The 23,523-nt window shown below is 39.9% G+C and overlaps 1 protein-coding gene across 1 annotated transcript in view; it reads right to left on the bottom strand.

The window, feature by feature from the left end:
* The window catches only part of DPP9 (dipeptidyl peptidase 9), a 1,882,741-nt gene that overhangs the window by 695,163 nt on the left and 1,164,055 nt on the right, over positions 1-23,523 (bottom strand). Inside the window, exon 17 of the mRNA XM_044053789.1 lies at positions 3,928-4,074. Within this exon, the coding sequence (XP_043909724.1) occupies positions 3,928-4,074 (147 nt within the window). The remainder of the gene's footprint in view (positions 1-3,927; positions 4,075-23,523) is intronic.

Below are 23,523 nucleotides of genomic sequence, written 5' to 3'. Positions count from 1 at the left end.
ATGAGACCATAGGAAGTGGAACCACTCCTGATGAGGCCAGAAGGGGGCAATGAGGATTACTGTACTCTTCAACCATTTGGCTGTCTGAAAACTTTGGAATCAAAGGAAGAGGGGGATAGGCATACAGAAGTCCCAGAGGCCAATCGTGAACCACAGCATCCCTCAGGGAGTCCTCTGACTGGGAGGGGGGGTCAGAGTGAAGAAACTGCTGCATTTGTTGGTTTAAGGGAACGCAAAAAGGGTGCAGCAGGATAGACCCCCATGGTCGAAAATCTCATTCTCTACTGACTGATTGAGGGACCACTCATGAGGCATTAAAACAGACTTGCTGAGCCTGTCTGTAAACACGCTGGATTTCCCTGGAACATGTGTTGTAAGAAGAAAGTGGTTGGAAGAGACTGTCCATTCCCACACTCAGCCTCTCTGCAGACAGGGTTCGGATGGGTTCCTCCTTGCTTGTTGATGTAACAGACTACTGACATGTCGGTAGGAACAGCAACAGTTGGAGGGAAGACATCCTGAAAGGCTTGCAATGACAGGACTGCCCTCATCTTCAACATGTTGATATACAAAAACTTGTCTCTATTAGAGTCCATGTGCCTTGGACCATCTTCCCCTGGAAATGCCCCCTCCCACCCTAGATGGGAAGTGTTCATGGTCGCAGCGGCTGAGGGTAAAGGAAGAATGAACGGTCTGCCTACTGTCAGATCTGTTTGAATACACCACCTTAGCTGGGACCTGAAATGTCTGCCATTCTGTCAGGAGCAGATAGGGAATGACAGAGAATGGAGCACTGAACAGTGTCCATTGGGGAATGTGCATATAGCATATTCCCCAATGGACAGTGTTCAGTGGGGAATGTGCATATAGCACATGGCTAGCAGAACCAAAAGAATGGCAAGCAGGCATAGATCCTATAGCTGTTAAAATCAACCTGGCTGTAGGAGATGGAGAAAGCAGAATAGCTTGAACTTGAAATTTCAAAGTGTCACTGTGATGTTGAGGCAATGCAGCTATTTGAGTAGAAGTGTTCAGATGTACTCCAATGAATTCTAAGTTCTGAACCGGCACTAGATGCAACTTGTCCACTTTTATAGTGATGCCTAGAAAATGAGACAACTGGTAATGATAATCCCTGGCCTGATAAAGCTGATGCTGAATGGGGTCAGTCAGGAACCAATCGTCCAAATACGGGAATACCTGAAACCCCTGCAGTCATAGATGAGCTGCAAACTCTGCCATACACTTGGTAAACACCTAGGGGGCTGTGGTGAGACCAAAGGGCAGGGCTTGAAATTGGAAATGATTGGTTCCCAGGTGGAAGCGCAGATGACTTCTGGAGCACCTGTCTATTTTTATGTGACAGTACGTGTCCCTGAAGTCCACAAAGCACGTCCATTCTTCCTCAGCAATGGGAGTATGGACTGCAATGGAACTCTATATTCTTTATGAACAGATTGCTCAGGTCCAGAATGGACTGCAGGTCCCCTGTTATTTTGGCACCAAAAAGAAACAGGAGTATGTTCTAGACCCTTTCTGACCAGCCGGGACCTCTTGGACTCTTCTGCAGCAATGTGGTGATTTCCGCATTGCCAACTCCCTCTGACTGGGTGGAAGATTGGTGAATGTTTTCAGTATGTTTGGAGGGAGAAGAGAAAAGGGAATGTAGTAGTCCACCGGATATAATCTCTCGCACCCAAGTGTTTGAAGCTATTTAGGCCCAGGTGCTTGAGTGCAGAGAAAAAGACCCCTGACCGTCTCCACAGTAGGACAGTCTGGCAGCAATTCAGGAGCGCTGAAAGGGCTCGTCAGGAAAAGATTCCCTACAGCCCTGGTTCTGCCATGACATCCCAGATCCGGGACACGCAACTGATCCGTGGACCTTGGAGCGGAGGCAGTCAAAGCAGTGGTCGGAGTAGAGAAAGCAAAGGCCCTCTGATCAGACCCCGAATCCCTTGGGAGACTACTGTCCTGGGGTTCTAAAAGAGTTGGATCGGAGAAAGAGACAAGGGTGCAGGCTGGAAAGGCTCAGATCCTTGAGGAAATGGAGCAGGAAGAACCCCCGATCTGAATCTAGACCTTGATTATGGATCTAACCATTCTGTACACACTTAGGTGAAGGCTTCAGGAGGACCTAGAAGAAGCCACCAAAGAAAGGCAAGAATGTATGGGAGGTAGGAGATACTGAAGTGAATGATCTCCCTTAAGACTGCAGATCTGGAGACCTACGGATCAGAGGTGGACTACCTGGATCCAGAGACTTGAGATCTGAGGGCACAATCTTAGCGCAGTGCTCACTCGGAGCCATTACGTTGATAAGATCTGACAGAGGCCTCGGCATCAGCAGAGTTGGATCAGATAACTTCGGAGCTTTGGCAGGCGGCTCCAAGGAAGCTCTCAGCTCCTTAGGGTGCTGCTTCTTTGCAGAGCTGAGGAAAAGCTTGGAGGGGGGTTGAGCCCCAGGAGAAAAAGCAGAAGTGGGCAAAAGACCTTTCAAAATAAGTTTGTTTCTCCTCTCTTGCAAAGCCCTAGGGCTGAATCCCTCAAAGATGTTGCAAAGGGAGTCAATATGAACTGGCCCCAAGCAAGAAATGCAAAGATCACGGGCATCTAAGTGTGGAATCTATCTCATACTTGGAGCATCTCTTAGAGCCAAGTAAGCTTCTCCACACCTGAAAGACCTGACACTAAACTAACAGCAGCACAAAAAAAGGGCCAGAGCCTAGAAGAAGGAAATGAGAAAAATACAACAAAAGAAAAACCTAAAGCACTGCAAAAACTGCAAAGGAGAGGAGATGAGATACACCATCAACCACTAAGCACTACAATTCTATCAAAAGATATCAAACTAATAAAAAGTTAGTTCTAAACTGAGCCTGGAAAATCATGTCTGGGCACACTGGCGGCGAGAGAGATCTGAGGAGGTTGGGTTAGACATGGGAGATTATGGGTGGGGGAGGAGTTTGAGCCTGAAAGGTGGAGTCTGTGGGAGGTGGCAGAGTCAGATCCGAGGTTCAGATCCAAGACCCAAATGTGAAGCAGAATGAGGAGGACAACATAAGATACAGAAGATCTCATCTTAAGTGTTTGTACAGGTATTTTATACCCTAAGTAGAGTACAGAGAATTCCTCCTTGGGTAGATAGCAAACACAGGAAACATGTTTGGAAACAGAGAGGGAACTGGGGACATGTAAATTATTGGCAGATTTTAAAATTTAAACTGATAAAGGCAAAAATGCTGAAACCGGTCTGAGCTTTTGGATTTTTATGTTTTTTGGCCTGGTGCATCAGCCTTACGTGGGAGTCTGTGTTTGTGGATCTGCAGATTTTAAAATTTCCCTACAGAGTGTTTTGTCAGAAATGTTAGAGGAAATTGTAATTAAGAAAATGATTCTTTTGAAATGCGTTTTAGGCCCTGATTGCCTAGACATATAGTAAGGCCTTACCAAGTGTACTGCTAATTGCTGCCAAAATAATTAAAATTACTAGAAAATGGAAATCAAAATATAAACCAACTGAAGTACTGAATATTGTAAAGGAGATAAAATAACTGAAGTGGGATCCTCAGAAAAAGGAAAAAGCAAATTACACAGAAGTAAATGGAATCAAATACATACATAAAAAGTGTTCAGGAGGAGGAATGATGTTTAAGGGAAGGAAGGAAATGTACAATACACGTAATTTCAAAGTGAATAATTATTAAACTTAACATGTGTATAGTGCATGTAAACAGAATTACAAGTGCTTCTTTTTATTGATGTGTGTTTGCATGTGTGACCATTTTAATTGTGATTCAATAAAGATATTTTAAAAAATCTCAGGTTAAGTCTTACTACAAACCAAAAAAAAATTAAACATTTGTGTTTCAAAAATTAAGCTGGGCAAATTAAACTACAATGTACATGTGGCAAGATCTGCAGAGTTACCATGCAATTTTTAAGGGCCCCTTCAAACTTCAGCCCACGCTGACAAGATCCTCGTCCATCAATCACCACCACCGCATAACCCAGTGATGCCAAAGTGTTCAAACGCAGATACTTTACACCTTTGAAGGAATTGTTAACTAGTTGCACCTGCAAAAAGACAGAAAAAAAAAATCGATCATGAATATGATTCTTAGGAAGACGCAGCAGAAAAACAGACTGCAGCCCTAGCACAAAGGATAACCTACTTCTCAAAGTACAAACTAGTGATCTGCAATCGTACAGCAATGACTAAGAACTAGAACATTCCATTTCATTAGAACACCAGCCAGTTCCATTACTACTAAAGCTCAATCCCACCACCTCCCCAGCTCTGCAGAAGACTCAAGTACAGAACACAGACTAACCAAAGCCACATGGAAATGACTAACTCCATCAACAACAAAGTGTTTGAAAACTGATTTCATAAACTGGCATTAAACAGAGGTCGAAAGACTTCTGATCATGTGGCCAATGTAAACGTTTATGTACAGGCATGGGTCTAGAAGGCAAAATGCACATGTTAAGCATCCTCATAAAGAAAACCCATGTGTGCTATGACTGAACCCATTTTTTTGAGGTGGTTTGCTCCAGGAGTTTAATACAACTACAAATGTTATACAACGCCAGGAAAGATGATGGTTGTAGGTTATTACAAATTCATAAGAGCAAATATTGGGCTACTCCTGCAAAAAAGGAAAGCCAACTTGCAAACCAGTCATATGGGAAACCATGGACTTGTATCAGGAAAGAAAAAAATGCCTATGGAAAAGGGGGTGCCAGGACAAAAACGGAAACTACAATTGTGGAAGAACTTACCACAACAGTAGATGCCATATTGATCCACCGCTGCAGTATTCCAAACAGATGAGTGATTCGCAAAGCTTAAGGGAGAAGAAGGGTGGAAAGCTGAGAACTACAAGAACTGTAATAGGCCAGAGAGGAATGACCTGGAGAAGGCAACTCTGGCTATGGAAAAGGCATCTACTCTGTAATGTTTAGTGAAAGTGTGCAATGAAGACCAGAAAGATTCTTCCAGTATCAGTCTGGAATATACCATGTTCTTGTAGAAGGCTACAGAAGAGGCCACTGCTCTAGCAGAATAAATGTTCAGGTAAGAGGGCAATAATTTACAATGCTAAGGATAACAAAAGAAGCTGTACCTTAAAATCCAGCTAGCAACAGTCTGTTTAGATACTGGATGACCTAGCCTACAGTTTCAGAAGGAAAACAAATAACTGGTCTGGTTTATGAATAGTCTTAGCTTGGTCCAGGTGGAATCTCAGCAGTGTGCGTACATCCGAAGAATGCAGTTATTCTATGTCCCCTGTTCTATGGGTAAAGAAAGAACAGTTGTGCAAAATCTTACCATAATGATACATGTCCTTCTCTTCACTGTTGCAATATTCATTACATGAGTGAGTCCCCCTCCATAGGCTAGTATACAAATACTTACTACTGTAGGGTTCCTGGTACGTTGCATGTAGGCTGCAATTGGATAGCCATAAAAGTGATGTATGCACACACCATCTTCAGAATGGACTGCCCCAGGAGGAATGCCAGCCTAAGGAAGCAGGGTAAGAATCATCCAAGAAGAAGCAAGGCCAGGGAGAAGGAGGGAGGAATAGAAACACTGCAACAGTGAAGAGAAGGACATACATCATTATGTTAAGACTTTACACAACTATTCTATGTCCTTCTATTCATCTGTTGCAGTATTCATTACATAAGGGAGAATACCAAAGTTCATAAAGTAAGGGAGGAAGGTGTAGCCAAGGAGCTTTCCAAGAAGCCATGCACTGTGGTCCTGGCAAACCCGCCTCTTGATTTGTAGATTCCAACTAATCTGTAGTGTTTGTTGAAGGTATGGACTGAGGTCCATGTAGCTGCTTCAAGAACTGAATTAGTATCCAGTCCCTTGAAAAAGGCCCCAGATGAGGCAACAGCCCTGGTGGAGTGGGCCTTAAAGGAGAAAGGGAGAGTCTTGCCATGGTGAGTGTAGCAAAAGGTAATAGTCTTGGAAATCCAGGAGAAAATGGTCTGCTTGGACACAGCCTGCCTGAGCCGTGGGTGGTATGAAACAAAAAGCTGATCTGACTAAGTGCTTTGGTTTTGTCTAAATAAAATCTAAGCAGTCAATGGACATCTGAAGAGTGGAATACCCTCTCACTATGATTCTGGGAGGAAGGGAAAAAGGTAGGCAAGTGGATGGAGTGATTTAAAGGCAGATCACTAACTACCTTAGGCATGAATGAGGGATTTTGTGCACAGGGAAACCCTATCCTTGTGGAAGACCAGGAAGGGAGGGTATATCATAAGGGCTTGTAGCACAGACACTCGTCTGGTCCGAAGTCGAGGCTAGCAGCAACACAGTTTTCCAGAAGCAGTACTGCAGGGAAGCTGAGGAAGCTGGCTTGAATGGTAAGAGGGTCAGCTTTTCCAAAACAAAGTTAAAGTCCCAGGGAGATGGAACAGGTTTTCCTGGGAAGTCTAATGTGTAGCACACCTTCAATAAATTGTTTAGCCTCAAATCTGCTAGCTAAGGGAAGAAGATAGAGGTAGACAGGTAGATATGGCAGACATATGGGCTTTCACTGAAGAGCAAGCTAAGCCAGTGTTGAGCAATTTACACAAATAAGACCAAGGGAATTTCCATGGTCAATGGAGCTTGGTTTTGTTTCAGACACCAGACTGAAAATCTCTTCCATTTGGCTAAATAAGATTTTCTGGTATCTGGTTTCCTAGCCTCCTGCAAGACTAAGTAAGCATGTCCTCACAGAATAGGTTTCTGAAAGGAATTAGTACCCTATCACCCACAGGGCCCACTGGAGATTCAACAGGTGGGGATGGATGATGGTTCCCTTTGTCTTTTGTGAGAAGGTCCACACTGAGGTAACTTGTGGTGATTGCTCTTAGATAAAATCAGGAGGAGAGGGAACCAGTGCTCTTGGCCAGAAGGGAGTCACCAGCAAGATTTTTGGTCTGTCCTGCTGAATTTTGGACAGAATGTTTGGAATGAGGGGAAGGGGAGGAAATGCATATAGAAACATCCCCTTCTAAGATAAAGGAAGGGCATCCACTTTCCAAACCACAGGATGGGGCTCTCTGGCATAAAACTGTGGAAGTTGTTTGCTCATGGGAGAGGGAAAAAGTTCTGTTTGACGAATACCCCACCGGTGGCCAATATCCAGAAACATCTGTTTGAAGCATACATTCTTGGAATTGTGTTTTGGACCTGCTCAGGTAATCTGCCGCACAAGTCTGTGAAGTGATATATACTGCCTGAAGGGCAACCTTTAATTTTATTGCCAGCTCTCAAGCCTGAAGAGCTAACCTACATAATAGGATTTTTAACCCACCATTTGTTCACATACCAGAGGAATGTCATAGTCTGTGAACACCTTTAGACGTCCTGGTTGGAAGAGGGAATGGAAGTTCTGCATGGCCTACAGCAGCACCCTCATCTCCCTTACATTGACGTGGTCCCTCATTTGAGAGGGAGACAAAATCCCTTGCCCTTTCAGATGGCAGAAAGTTGCTCCCCACCCTACATCTGATGCGTCTGTGAAGATCTCTTGGCAAGGAGCAGGAGAGTGTAAAGGGAGTCTGGGATGAGTAACACTATGTAGCCACCAGTGAAGTTCTCTCTTCAGATAGGGGAATGAGAGTAATTGGAGAATTCTATGGGGTGCTGGTGTTGCATCCAAACTGACTTTAGATACCACTGCCATTTTCTCATGTGGAGTTTGGCCAAATGGAAAGTACAGTTGTGTACACTTACCATAAATGTAGATGTTTGAGTGTATTCACTGCTGCAGTCATCACACTTGGGTTATCTGCTGGCATGTTGTCCTCAGTCGGCCTGATTAACAAAGTCTTGGGTCCTGCGTCGGTTGCTGTCCCTTCTTCCATGAAGTCAGGAGTATAAACTATGCAGCCGATGCCATTACATCAGTTTTTCTTGCCCCAGATGTCAGGTGCCCCCCAAATGGGGAGCAAAAAATATATATATATATATATATATATATATATATATATATATATATATGTATGTATGTATGTGTGTGTGTGTGTGTGTGTGTGTGCGCGTGTGTGTGTGCACAATTTAAAACACAAAAAATATACCTCCAAACAAAAGCAAATACACCAAAAAGGCTTTTAAGCATAGTAAAAGAAAGTAGAGGTATAGTAAGAGAAAAACAGGGGGCTGGAGGGTGGGTAACCTGGACTGCAACAATGAATACACTCGAACATCTACATTTATGGTACGTGTACACAACTGTACTATGTTCTTCATGTTTCACTGTTGTAATCATTACATTTGGGTAGAATCCCAAAGCTATGTTTGGGAGGATGGATTTATACAGCATTAGGAGGAGCTATAAGGCCCTGCAGGACAGCAATGGCAAAGCCAGCTCTGGATTTAGAGAAGAGAGGTAAATGGCAATGTTTGGTGAACGTATGAACTGAGCTCCAGGTAGCAGCTTCTAGAATGTGTCTGGTAGGAACCCCTCTGAGAAAGGCTGCTGAAGTAGATGCAGCCCTGGTGGAATGAGATCTGCTCCCCTTGGGGGTAGGTTTACCATGGGTGCACATAGCAGAAACAAATACAATAGCTTATCCATTTGGAAAGTCTGCTTTGAAATAGCCTTTCCCTCTGCCCATGCAGCAAATGCTACCAATAGTTCAGATTTTCTTACAGATTTTGTCCTGTTTAAGTAAAATCTAAGTTCTGTGTACATCCAATGAATGCAGAATCCGCTCACCCTTGTTCTGTGGACTGGGAAAGAAAGTTGGCAGATGAATGGTCTGATTAAGAGCCACACTGGATACCAGCTTAGGCATGAAAGATGGATTTGTCCCTGAGAGACACCCTGTCCGGATGAAAAATAATGAAAGGCTCCACTGCCATAAGAGCCTGTAATTCAGAAATCCTTCTAGCTGAAGTGACTGCTAAAAGGAAAGCTATTTTCCAGGAGAGAAAATTTAGGTCTGCAGTAGCAGCTGGCTCAAAAGGAGGGAGAGTGAGTTTTTCCCAAAACTGAGGTTTCCCCAAAGGAAAAATCCTCAGGGGGAGAAGCAGAAGGAATGGAATCTTCTGCATCAGAGTCCTCATAAGTAGGAATGGACACATCCTGTTCATTAGAAGAGTCAGAAGAAATAGAATCCTGTTCAGAAGATTCATAATCAATGTCTTGCCTAGGCCTGTTTGGAGGGGGTTGGCTACTCCTGATCAGAGTAATTAAATCTTTAGCCATTTTGATCATTTGTTTTTTAGGCATAGGAGCCTGCACATGTGGCCCAGGTGTCGGTTTTTTAGACAGATTTAGATTTTAGCCTTAGTTTTGAAGATGGCGTCAGTCTAATATACAAATCTGTAGGCCTGAAAACACCGTCAGAAGCCGGTGCCTGCGCAGCGGCTCTGGACCCTTCTAAGGTACAGACATCCGCGGGTTCCATAATTGAAGCATCTTGTTCATACCTGACTCCGAATAGGTCTCAGCAGAGGCCTGCGAATCAGAAGTAGCGGGTATCAGGGACTGCGAAAGTGCCTGAGTACCGGCGAACATCAGTTTTGGACCTCAACGGTCTGTCGCTGTCTTTTGCTTTGCGTTTTTTTAGGTATTCCGGTAGTCGGATTGCTAACCGACATTTCTGGATAATTACATCTTGAGCCAAAATATTTAGAAGCAATAATATACTGACGTTTAATCGTGCGTTGATTAAGTTTAGCACAAAACCGACAGCAAGGTACATTGTGGTCAAAGCCTAGGCAAGGAATACAGTACAAATGAAAATCCTTATGAGGTATTTGCTTCCCACAAGTAATGCGATTATTAACTTTTACTGACATCGGTAAGGAGCAAGAAAAAGTTTCCCCAACGGGGTACTTAGCTTTTAGTTGAAGACTTTGGTTCCGAAACTCGAAAATTTCAGGAATTGGCCGACCGGCACTTGCCAACTGCTTCTGCTTTGGGCACCGTGTGGCAAGAAAGACTGATGTAATGGTGTCGGCTGCATGTTTTATACCCCTGACGACTTGACGTCATGGAAGAAGGGACAGCAACCGATGCAGGACCCAATACTTTGTTAATCAGGCTGACTGAGGGCAACCTGCCAGCAGATAACCCAAATGTAATGACTGCAACAGTGAAACACTAAGAACATCATGGGAATGGTGGATGCCATGAGGCCCAAGCCCCTGAGGAACTCACTGGCTGTAATGTGGTGAACCAGCAAAAGATTTTGGAAGTAAAGGATGACGTCCTGTACCTTTTGTGGGGGTAAACACCCCTTCATAAGATCTGTTTGTATCCTGCACCCCAGGAAAATCTGATCCTGTTAAGGGGTGAGAATGGATTTCTTTCTTTAAGTTTATGGTGAACCCCATATTGATTGATTGATGCTAAGGGCAATATGTAATTCCAACTCCTCTGTGGAGGTAGTTAGGAGGAGGTCATCCAGATAAGGAAGAATGCGTATTCCCTGGGGTCTGTAGTGGGCAATCATAGGGGCTAAGCATTTGGTGAAGACCCTTGGTGCGATAGAAAATTCAAAGGGAAAGAGACAGAACTGAAAATGCCATGACTATGCACAGAAGCATAAAAACGTCCTGTAGTTGGGGATGGATGGGGATTATGCAGATATCCATCCTTGATATCCAGGGTAATCATAAAAGCTTGAGGCAAACTAAGATGGAATAAAGTCTGGAGGGTCAGCATGCAGACGTTGGGTACTCTTAGAAAGGTATCGAGACAAGACAGGTCAAGGGTGGGTCTCCAAGAACCTTCCTTCCTGGGCACCTGGAATAAAATATTTTTCCTATTTGGTTTTTGAGAACACTCTGGATGGTCCCTTGTTTCATCAATTCTAACAGAACCTTTGGGGAAAAAGGGTAGTTGCTCCCTGGGAGGTTGAGGGATGCTCCTGAAGGAGGGTTGTTGATCCCATACTATAAAGTACTCCTTGTGAGAATAGATAAAACAGGAAAACACCACTAAAGATCGCTCAAAATAAACTGTAAAAAAACTCCAAAGAAAGTTGAGTGTATCAACATAGAAAAATAATAAACAAATGTTAAGACTTTTAATAACCCAATGAACAACTCTGGTATCGGACAAGTGCTTTCAGCATAAAGCCTTCATTAGATCCTGAAAAAAGAAATCCTGAGTTTCCTATTTAAAAACCCATCAGCCAATCATTTCAAAATATCGGCAGAGGAATAAATCCAGTGGCAACTGGTGACTTCAAATCAAAGGGGGGCTGCAGGAGACATCTGAATGGGTGGGGCCAGCAGGAAGGGGTATGGCCAACTAGAAAGGGGTGTGGCTATGCTCAAAAGCACAAAAACTGGGGCTTTAATTAAATACGCTGCCGTGGGTGCCAAACTGTCATTATGAGAGTCCAATCAAAACAAAATGAAGTGGAGAAGAAAAAAAATATTTCAATGCATTGGTTACATGACAGCTTACTTAATATATGTAGATGGAAGCAAAGGTTGGAGGCAAGAAAAAATAAATTACATTTTAAATACATTACTGGAATGCAAGTCAAAATCAAGTACAAAAAAACAAGCAGCACTCAATTTAAACCACTGCAATGCAGTTCTAATTATAATTTATATTCTGCTTTATAAAAGTACCAAGTAAGATGCAGCCAATGGCATGCATTTTCTGAATAAGCAGCATAAATCAACAGTATAAAAGTATGACAGAAAACCAGAACATTCTGCAAAATCAAGGACAGATGAAAAGCCACTGTATTTGTGTCTACCTTGGATGGGGGGATACTCTGCACACATATTGCATAACTGCTCCTTTCTTTGCTTGGACACATCCAGAGTCACCACATGGAGGAGTGGGGTAAGTATGTCACAATTTGAAATATCTCTGGCTGGCAGTGATGGCCCTGACGCATTTGTCATACTTTCAACCACAGAGCAAGAAATCTGGACAAAGCCATAAATAAAAGTGGGACAAAGGCCCAAAAATAAGGATAATTTTTAAATACTGCTCTTACAAACTCAGAAAGTTAATAGAATAGTAGATCTTGCATTAGTATGAATTTTCTGAAGGGTATGAAATCTGAAATTCAAATGTATGTCATTATTTTCTAACTTCAATCTTTAATGATTTGCCAGTACTTTGCCAGAAAATTACAATTTTATGAAAACCGACCAAAATATGATGTGAAAATCTACACACACACTTTCAGTTCAAACTGCAACTGAACAAACTTCTAAATTAATATTTTTGCATCCCCCTTCTCACTATCAAGTACATACATTTGGCTCTTGCAGTACCAGTCTATTAGACAAAGTCATTTTGCCTTGAAGTCCTTTTATTTAAAAGATCTAGCCCATCTGTGAAAAAGTGCACTATAAATTATAAACATAAATATTCAACGTTACATTCGATTCATCATCAATTCATTTTAAACATTCCCCTTTTTCTATAAAAATCAAACTGTGCATTTATTTTATATACTAACCTGCTGCCATTTCCTCCTTTATGCTGGATGGTATTAGGTCAGCTATTACAGATGGCACAATTCAATGGAATGTCAAGGGATAGCAGAGGCCAAGAATAATGACCATTAAATATAAACACAGCTAGTCACTGATTTTGACATCACTATATTATGACTGCTAATGCACACACTTTCTGGGAAGGTGATGCTTGTACAGCACTAATGACTGACAATGCAGGTTCTAAACAAAAAAAGAAAAATCTGAATCTACCATAATGGTAGACGAGTTCCTGCAACTGATATTACCTGCATTCAAGTCTATGAATAAGGGCACATCATTGATTTGTTTAAGGTAATGTGCAGATAACCAAAATGTGAGCACCAGACAGGTCCCTTCAATTTCATACGTCTGAGTCACACTTGACTCTACAGCTACTAAATCAGGAAAATGGCAAGCAAAATCAGGGATACTTTATATTGTTTTAATTTTTTAATAGGCATATAGCACTGATTGCTTAATTGTATCATCTCACCCAGAACATGAATATATTAAACAGAAAATATGTACAAGTTTAGAGTACCAGATATGTCATTAATCAGACATCTAATACAGGGAATTCAGGTGCTGGAGGAAAACATTCTAGTAATCCTCAAAAAAGTCGAACATAACTAATCAGTGCAAACAGGACTATTAAATATTATACCATGACCCCCCATTAATATTCCAAAAAGTGCACGCTGATTGGCCAGCGTGCACGTTGCAAACAGACTTATACTAATGGAAAAAGGTCCGGTCGCCCGGACTTTTTCCATTAGTATCAGTCTCTTTTAAAACACTGTCTCACTATGTTAAGAGTTTAACATAGCGACACAGGTTTAAAAAAAGCAATGGAGATCTCCGTTGCTTTTTTTAAAGCTGTCTCGCTATGTTAAACTCCTTTAACATAGCGACACAGTGTGTAAAAAGCAACGGAGATCTTGCTTTCTCCGTTGCTTTTTTCAAACCTGTCTCGCTATGTTAAATGGGTTTAACATAGCGAGACAGCTTTAAAATAAGCAACGGAGATCTCAGTTGCTTATTTTAAAGCTGTCTCGCTATGTTAAACCCATTTAACATAGCGAGACAGGTTTAAAAGCAATGGAGAAAGCAAGATCTCCATTGCTTTTTACTGTTTCGCTATGTTAAATGGGTTTAACATAGTGAGACAGCTTTAAAGTAAGCAACGGACATCTCCATTGCTTATTTTAAAGCTGTCTCGCTATGTTAAACCCATTTAACATAGCGAAACAGTAAAAAACAATGGAGATCTTGCTTTCTCCGTTGCTTTTGCCCACAGCTCTGATGTACTGCGTAGGCATGCGCAGTACATAAGAACTGCCGCGGATACCAGACAGCTGTGGAAGGGCAGCAAAGAGGCATTATACAATGCCATTATTTAAGAAAAGTAATTATTTCTTTTCTTAAATAATGTCATAGTATAATAGCAATAACCCACTTCTGGGTGTGGGTAATGCGGGATTTACCCACTGTTGTCTTGGTTTGGTCCCTCGGGCGAAACCACGCCAACCGTGGGTAAATCCTGCATTACCCACACCCAGGCGTGGGTTATTGCTATAATATACTTACTATAATATATGATCCAAGGTGCCCTTGAAGGAAGGGGCTATGACTATTTTATCCCTCAGATGTACTGTTTATCAATTGTGTGACTGCGTCTCTTGTGCTACTATTTGTGTTAAATGCGCTGAAAAAATACAATCCCAATACACTCACTAGTGCGGAGAAGGCACTGCTGGAGTCTTTAGTTGTGGCCAGTGATTTTATTATGGTTTTATTAAGCTCTTACTTCTTGTTTTCTCCTTGATTAAGACATTTAGGATGTTTTTCCGTGAAATAGTTCTCATGACACTTGGGGCAGGGATTAGTTCCACAGTTCAGATATTTCCCTATTTTGTTTCCAGCGTGGGATTCCTACCATTTTCTTTTCTTCTATTATCTATGAGCTGTATGGGATGAAAAGCATAGCAGGGGTAAAAGAAAGTGAGGAGGAAAGAAAAACGTAACTTTATTCAGTTGCAACCAAGCAAAGCGACTGATAGAAAACTGGATGATAAAGATTGCAGGATAATAAAGATTACAGGACTCACTTCCCCTCCACAGGTATAGAACTTCCAACTGGGAGTAAGGGCAGTGCTGCCGCATTCAGTGGGAAGAGTCTGTCTTAGTTCCCTATTGGTTTTAAACACTGGGTGTTTGGTGAATATAACGTGCGGCCTGCGGAGTACAGATTAAGGCTAGTGTCAAGGTTTGTGTCGCTGTCTTTCCAGACAAGTAAAGGAGAAAAATGATGAGAAATGAAGCGTGGCATGGGAAGTGAAAATTAGGCAGTTCCAAGTGTGAGAGATGCACAAACAAAAACAAAACACCTTGGCTTATGGCTATCAACCTCCTACCGCTAGAATCATGGACAAATTCAGAAATAATCAGGGACAATCAGGGGCACTTAAAAATATATCAGTGCTATTAATTTCAGAAGTTGAGGAAATCAGACAATGTGAACTGACATATTTTATGATGTACAAAAGTCCATAATTATAATGACAAAGCTCCTAATGGGGCATCCTCTCATCTTGCTCCAGGCAAAAAAAATATTTACAGTCATAGAAAAATACAACCATCACCTGCTCATCAACAACAAATTTCACCCTGACAGAATAATCCCAAATAGTACTTTCTCTGAAAAACATGTTCCCCATTCTTCCAAATGCTCATGAACAAATTTGGTCCAGTCTTACTACTGAATGAGATCCAGTACTGCTCTTTAGTAATTTCTCAACATATATCTTCTCCCAGACAAATACTGTTATGTATAAAAAAAGTGTACTGAAACTCACCTCACTATCTAAAATCTGCTTTCAACAGACATAGTACAGCATGTCTACAAACACGGCAACAACCAGGAACTTTGTAAACAATGCTGTTCATTAGGAAATTCTTGTAAGAAACGTTTTAATAAGAGAAAAAACAATCTGAATAAAAAATAACTGACATGTCTTAAGCTAACCCCAAATTACCATAGAATGAACTGAGAAATAAGGCAGATTCAACCTCAACACAAAGCTTTCTTAAAAATTGACCGACTCTCCAACATTTCCAGCAGTTTGGGACCATATCCATCTCCTAGCCTGACTCTACTCATCAGTGTGAACATTTTCTGCTCCTGTAGCTTTTTACTTTCAACCTAGCCAACACAAATTTCTGCCATTATTAAAATACTCCCCACAATGTTTGACAAGTATGAGATGGTCAGTAAATGAAGTTTATCCATGCTTGTAACACAACCGTACCACTTCAAAACATACTAGACATGAACATTTAAAAAAAAAAGTTCTTCCTTCATGTCTGAAAATCATCCATGCCACTATCATTCCTTTATCAAACATCCCCAGTCCTGTCTCCCCTGATTAATACCATGCAATTTCAAATGTCTGACCTCTCTCCACTAGTCTAGAGACAGGCATGTCCAACTGCACTGAATGCTTCTAGTTTAACAGCCAACCTTGCCATAACAAATATGATCTTCAAAGGCCACTGCACCACCACTGAACTTTTTACTCACAGTCACAGTACCCTTAATAAAATGAATGATGGAAAATTAAAATATGTTTTCATTAGCCTGGCTTGCGTTACAAAAAATAGAATAATTTGGATGAGTCTGAGGCATCAGCAACAATACACTACGACTCAAAGGCTACTTAAATGCCCAAACCATCTGAGTACTTTATGAATCATCTTTCTTTCACCTACTCACCCATTTTTTAGCTGGCATTTTCCACAGGTCATTTTTGGCACCCTGCTTTCCCTCATTATTAATCACAACTCAAATGTACTATTCTGCTACATGTATAATTTTAATTTAATGATTTCATCTTCTGCCACTCAGATTTGTTGTTAATACGATTTAAACAACTCAAAATGCTGTCACTTGCCAAATTATTTTTAAGTTTAACTGTTACCCACAAAATATGTGCATAAATACATAATAAAATTTAAAAAAATGTAAATGAATAGATAAATACAATCGTATTCCTAAGAACTCAGAAAAAAAGTAAGCTCAGTAAAGTCTACTTCTTCACTGTCTGACCTTTGGCACTTACATGCGTAATTTCTTTGATTTACTCCTGCCTCCCCTTTAAATATTATAACAAAACAACCTACCTCTTCTTGCACAGATGGAAATCTGTCTTCTCCAGCACCCTGCACCCAGCAATAGTAAATTTCCAATCACCATTCATCAGGTAACAAACCTGCTTAAGCAAAGCATATTTATTTCCTTCCTCAAATGTAATAATCATTGTGACTCTCCAAAACCTGTACAAAAACAATCTTGGAAAATTTTAAACATGGCTTACAGATTACAGTTGAATGAAGCACTCGCTTCTTTCCGTTTTGCGTTTTCTGAATTACTCTACTAGCCAGGTCACGGTGCACTGCTCTGCTGTCAGTACATCCTCACTGTCCACGATTGATTCAAACGAACTCCATCCACATTTACCAAGTAGTATCGTCTGCTGCTGACTGTTTCTCGCTCTCTTTTTCCCAGCACACAAAGTGTGGGAAGACAGCGAGAACCAATCAGTAGCCATCTACGTCATGCATGTGACTGCGGACGTGGCAGTCTGATACCCTTCCAATTTACTGCAGTTACAAACTGCATAGACTTCTGAGCATCACACTGATGCCTTCTCTTCTTAATCCGGACTGCTTTTACAGTAGTCTGGATTTAAACAAACTATATTTTTAAACCCTGAATTCAAGAAAGTTCCAGAACTTTAACAGAGTCAGTCGGACTCGCAAACAGATTCCCAGCTAAGCAGGCAGTGAGTATACAATCGTATACTACACTAAATATTTTATTTTTTAAAAGGTTATTTCTTTTTCTTTCTCTTCACAGCTGGGGGGGCTGCAGTCCTGATGGCATGAGCCGCCACTGAATAAATCCCATATAAATCCAATTAAAAACATCAATACAGTCCACTTCCTTGTATAGCCAATCCAAAGCAAGAATTAGAACAAGCCTTTATTCTATAGCGTATCAGGTTCTTCCATTCTTGCATCTTATTTGAATCTCGGTAGGTCGGGCACGAAGCTTCAATTCGCCAATCAACTGAATGGAGCATAACACACCTCTTTGCTGTCCTATAACAAAACGACTTTGAAAATGGAACAATCACCAATGGCAGGCAAATGTTACAAGTCTATTTCTTTATCATATCAGAGTCTTCCTTAGTCCCCAATGGTATAAAAACAATCTTCCTTAAACTAATGCAGAGCAAAAATTACGGAAAGCCGCCTTCTCTATTGTATCCAAATCTTCAATTACTTCCTTGAGTTTAAAGCACGGTAAATCAAATTCTAGACAATGCTACTTTTGAACCATGCTGCTTTTATACCTTCGTCCTCACAATCAAATGTCTGGAAGGATTCCAAGAAGAACAATCAGAGCAAGCAATTCTCAAACAGCTCCCTTAGTTAATAACAATTAGAAAACAGCACAACTCTTTAAAAATAGATTCCTCCAGTAATAAACATTTCTCCGTGCTCCAGAGGGAAGATTTAACTCTCCAATGGGATTCAGTGAATCAGGACACTCCTTTTCTAACCAATCATGAAATTGCACTCCCTCTTAATACATAGTTTTCGTTCAAGAGCCAAAATTTCACGCACCAGATTCTTCTGTTATTGCCTCTTAAGAACTCCTCTATACCAGATATAAAGAACTTTCCAATTTATTGATGTAATAAAATCTGGCAGTCCTCTTTACTGCCCTAAAACAAAAACGACTCTTGCATACTTCTTTTCCATTGATTCAGAATGGATTAGAGATGGACCAATCATCCTCCATGGACAACCAATGCCAGGCAGAGTTGCAGCGAGCCTTCACTTTCTGACCTATTAGAATTTCCCATTACTTCCTCACACTTATAACACCGTAAAAAACTTCTTATTCTATCCTAAGGTGGGATTGCTCTAAAACTGTTGTTGTAAAGGGATAAATGAAGCTTTCAGTTCTCAGTCGTCATCTTCATTTAATCAATGCGAAAAGAAAAACAATGCGCCTCTTTTACAAATCAACACATTACTCCATTGCTAAATGTTATAGGAGGAAGATATCTCTCTCCAATGAAATCTAATGAATCAAAACACTCCTTTTTTAACTAATCACATGATAGCATTATCTTCTAATACTAAGTCTTTGTTCCTTTAGAAATGGCTTCAATGGGACAATGCCGTTGAGTTCTGGTGGGCAATCGGCCCTCAAAATTCATGATCCATTTCGCTTTTTTTATCTCGGTTTTATTTATCAAGTCCCCTTCACGCAATGTCTGTTTAATCATGGCAATAACCATGAACTTAAATGAATGTCCAGCATTGTCTCAGACATGAGTAAATAGAGCATTAGTTTCTACTTTGTTCCTGATGTCAGATTGATGTTTAAAAATGAGTTTTCAGCATCCTATTCGTCTTTGATAAAATTCTGCTCACCTCTCAAACCAGTTCCTGAAGATGTCTCTTGGTTAGGCAGCACATACTGATCTGATCCATGCTTTTTTGAGTAGTATCCATACTCTCATCTCTCAGAATCCTCAGTAGTTGGTTCACCAGGATCACTGGCCATGTAGCAGCAACAAAAATAGAACAAAGGCCAGTAAAAAAACATAAAATTCACCAGCTTGCACTTTAACAAGAATAACTTAAAGAACTTAATATGAGAGAAAAACATGAATTGGTCTTTAAGCCCTCTGACAAGGGGACTCGTTTAGTAGTAATGCATGCTAATCAGTACATGGAAATGTGCATGGAACATCTTCGTAATACTGAAGTATATGTTAAGGTGACACTGAGTCATTATCAAAATGCACAAAAATAATTTCAGCATTTACTTTTTAAAGGTTACAGACTTGGGTATTTTTCTAAAGATGTAGATAAAAAGCTAAATAATGAAAATAATTCTATAGCATATTTTTACTGTTTACCCAAGCTTCATAAAAGCAAGCAACATCCCCCAAGAAGGCCCATTATTTCTGCTACTCATTTTTTACAAAACACAGGTGTACTTCTGCATAGTTATTTATTACCCTATGTAATGAAGCTACCATCATTTATAAAAAGATTCTTTTGATTTTTTAGATAAAACTGAAGTCACTGAGTGGACTGAAGACATGTATTGGGTATCTGCTGACGTTTAAAAGTCTACACACTTCTATACAACATCAACATGATTTAGAAGCTAATTTTTTCTTAGGAGACAGTCCACTAAGTAATTATGTATTAGAAATGATAGAATTTTGTCTTACTAATTATTTTTTTGTGAAGATATTTATGTTCGGAATATAGGCACTGCCATGGATGCATCATTTGCACCTGCCTATGCTAATCTTTTTATGGGCATTTATGAGGTGAAATATTTATACAGACAATTTTTTTTTTAGAACTTATGTTGTTTCCTATTATACGAAAAACAATAAAATAGTCTCGAACACTCGACCAAATAAAACCAACAGAATGTTGTCCGTGGACCCAAAGAATAAATTCACTGTGCACTGTGAATTCCGATCCAATACTTCAATAGTTAAAATGTGCAACAGCTAAAAACAGCCAAAAAAACTGTAGGTTAAGCGCTTTCATCCAACTTGTAGACTTCATCAGAACAACTAATAAATTATATACAAGTTCCAATCAAACATTTTTCAAGTAATTAAACAATTAAATGATGTTATGCTGTTTAAAGTGCCAGTGCTCTCTGTATCGACTGATGCCATACTAAAATGGTAACTAATTTCATATATATGCTCATTCCACACCATAATAAAATATCATGTTAAAATAAAAATAAAAAATGATTTAATAATGCATTAAAATTGATTTGATGTTTCATGTATCTACATATACCATGAGGTGTTCTTTTATCTATTATTTTCCAATATGGGCTTTATGGAAATTGAATCATTCAACCCAGGATGGACAGAAGCATTTAATCTAATCTGCCATCTGGTCTCTTTACCTCCTAATAAATATTTAACACTCCCCCCTCTGGGATTCACATTTACACATTCAAGTATACCGAAATTAAAAATACTACCATTTACTGTTCCCCTCAAGATGCCTCCATAATGCATTATTAGTGTCCTGCTTCTTGATTTTATAGCAGTGCTCATATATTCTGTTTCGAAAACATCTGTCCGTCTTTTCCACATAAAAACATGGACAGTTACTACACTTCGCCATGTAAACCACATGCAGGGTCCTACAATTCCCTTTCCGGAACCATACAGTGGTACTGTTAATATCTTCCAAGGTTACTGACAGACTTTTAATAATTAAATGACATTGATTACAGTTCCCACATTTTGTGGTACCTGTCCCTTTCATTACATTATGGTCTGCAGTTTCTTTCCAATTCAGTTTTAAGATTAATTCCTGTTTTAGAAACAAATTGTGGTTTGTTTCCCACTAATTTGAACACATCATTGTCTGTTTTAAGTATATTCCAATTTCTAGTTATTTTCATTATGTCCTGCGTCCCAGGGGCATATTGCAAAATGCATGCTTTCATGTATCCATCTAATTCATTTACTTTCTTGATTTTATTGTCCCTCCCTATATCCACATTACTATTTCCTAATATAGGTATTTTCTTCCCCATTCGTGCATTACGTATTTTTTTATGTCTTGTATCAAGACCACAGGATACCCTCTAGATTTAAACGTATTTCCTATATAGTCTAATTCTTTTACTAAATCAGTATAGTCAGAGGTCATCCTGGCAGCTCGTACACATTGGCCTTTAAGAATACTTCTTTTTTGACTAATGGGGTGACAACTAGTATATTCTAGATAGGTGTTACTAAAAGTACTTTTTCTATAAATTTTTGATTTGAACCTTCCTTTATAATTATATGGGTGTCTAAGTATGGTATTGAGTTTTTATCAATATTGTAAGTAAACCTCAGATACTCACATCTAGTATTCAAATAGTCAATAAATTCCTTGAACTTGTCCATGCTTCCGTTCCAAATCATAAATATGTCATCCAAAAATCTCACGTAACACAAAATATTATTGTTCCATTCTGTAGAAAGAATATATTCCGTCTCCCAATCAATCAGAAACATATTGGCAAAAATGGGGGCACATGCTGCCCCCATCGCTACTCCTTTATTTTGCCGATAATATTCCCCTTCAAATAAAATGTAGTTGTGGTTCAACACAATTTCCATAAATTCCAAGATTAAAGAAGTGTTTTCCCATATTACATCTCCATATTTTTCTATACTATTGCTGAACCTATACAACCCTTCCTCCTGGGGTATACTGGAAAAAAGATCAACTATATCAATAGTTACAAGATAAGTTTCTGTTGTAATGTCTGTATTGAGTCTCCCTAAAAAGTCCCAGGAATCAATTAACAAATGTGCTGATTTTTTATATATAGGTTTTAACCAACTGTCAATAACCTTCCCAAAAGGGAAGGTTTTGAACTTACTGCCTGAGATTATTGGCTGAAAAGGGGGATCGTTAGGATTTTTGCATACTTTAGGTAATCCTACTATGGTACCAATGACAGGATGCTCCACTTTCAAGAAATTGTACATATCACTAACGATCCTGTCATCCAATAACATTTCTTCCAAACATAAATCTATTTTATGGTAAGCAATGTTGACTTCATTAATGGAAAATATGTCATAATTCCCGGAGTTTAATAATATCTCATGAATTTTGTTGCTATATTCACCCCTGTCATATAGTACCACTCCACCCCCCTTGTCGGGTTTCATAATCCTTAAATTATTGTTTTCTTGTATCTCTCATTAATTTGTATTCATTGTATTCAAGATTCCTTTTTCTATTGGGGTTCTTCCTTACATATTCATAAATCTTATCAATAACTACATTTTCATATACAGCTAGTGCAGGATTTAAAGGAGGTACAAAAGTACTTTTCTTCTTAAAGTCACTACTATTTACCTGTCTTGTTCCTTTAAAAAATATGGCAAGGTTTAACTTCCTTAAATATTTTTTAAAATCTACTATAAAATCTACCACATTAATTTCCCTGTTCGGAACATACTTCATTCCCTTAGATAATAATTTGAAATATCCTTCATGAAGTGGTATCTCGGTCATCTATCAGCCCAGGAGGGGGTAGGAGGAAGGGACGTAAGAATGAAGGCGAGATGAACAATTCACATGGAACGTTATGATAAGTACATAACTTCTTTATGTGAAGTTGTTCAATCTCGCCGTTCATTCTTTACTGATGGGTAGCATCCCAAGCACCATCAATCCCGGGTGGATCATGGGAGTATATTTCTCAGGACTGTGGATCCAAAGGAGGCCCTGTCAACTTCGTAATGAGTGATAAAGGTAGGAGGTTTTGACCAAGTGGGGCTGCTGCACAAATGTTATCAATGGGAAGTCTGGCAGAAAAGGCAGATCATGTAGAATCTGCTCTGGCATAATCTTATGCTGCAAAGGCATATTTGCAGCTGAATAGGCAAAGATAATACAATTAGATAACCATTTAGACAGTTGTTTTTGCCACTGGTCTCCCCTTCCTGGTGTCTGAAAATGAAACAAAAAGCTGGTCTGATTTTCTGAAATATTTTGTTCTATCCAAATAAAATCTGAGCTGTCTGTGAACATCAAGTTTGTGCAGCATATACTCTAAATTATTGGAATGGTTGGGGAAGAAGACTGGCAAATCAATAACTTGGTTGAAATTGGTTTCAGTGCAAAACTGCCTAATCAAATCAATGGATGTATGATTCCACATACTGTTTCTCCTTCTGGATCGCAGGAACGAAGGGTTCTCACTTATGCCTCTGTTTCCTCAGCTAATTTGGGCAGTTCCGGAGAAAGTACATCGGAACCCTGCAATTTAAGTAACGAACATCACCATCCAGATAACTTACAACAAAGAGCTGTGAGTACTGTTTCTTTGGTTCCTTCTCTGAGTGATTGGTTTAAAGAGCCTGTTTCGTTTGGGTCCGTTACTTTAGTATCAGACACATCAGTAAATGCCA

The sequence above is a fragment of the Protopterus annectens genome, chromosome 13.part0 (assembly GCF_019279795.1).
Source record: "Protopterus annectens isolate FY-2018-M chromosome 13.part0, PAN1.0, whole genome shotgun sequence".
NCBI classification, from domain to species: Eukaryota; Metazoa; Chordata; order Ceratodontiformes; family Protopteridae; genus Protopterus; species Protopterus annectens.
Note: the sequence above shows the minus strand (reverse complement) of the source record. Positions and strands in the feature narration are given on the sequence as shown.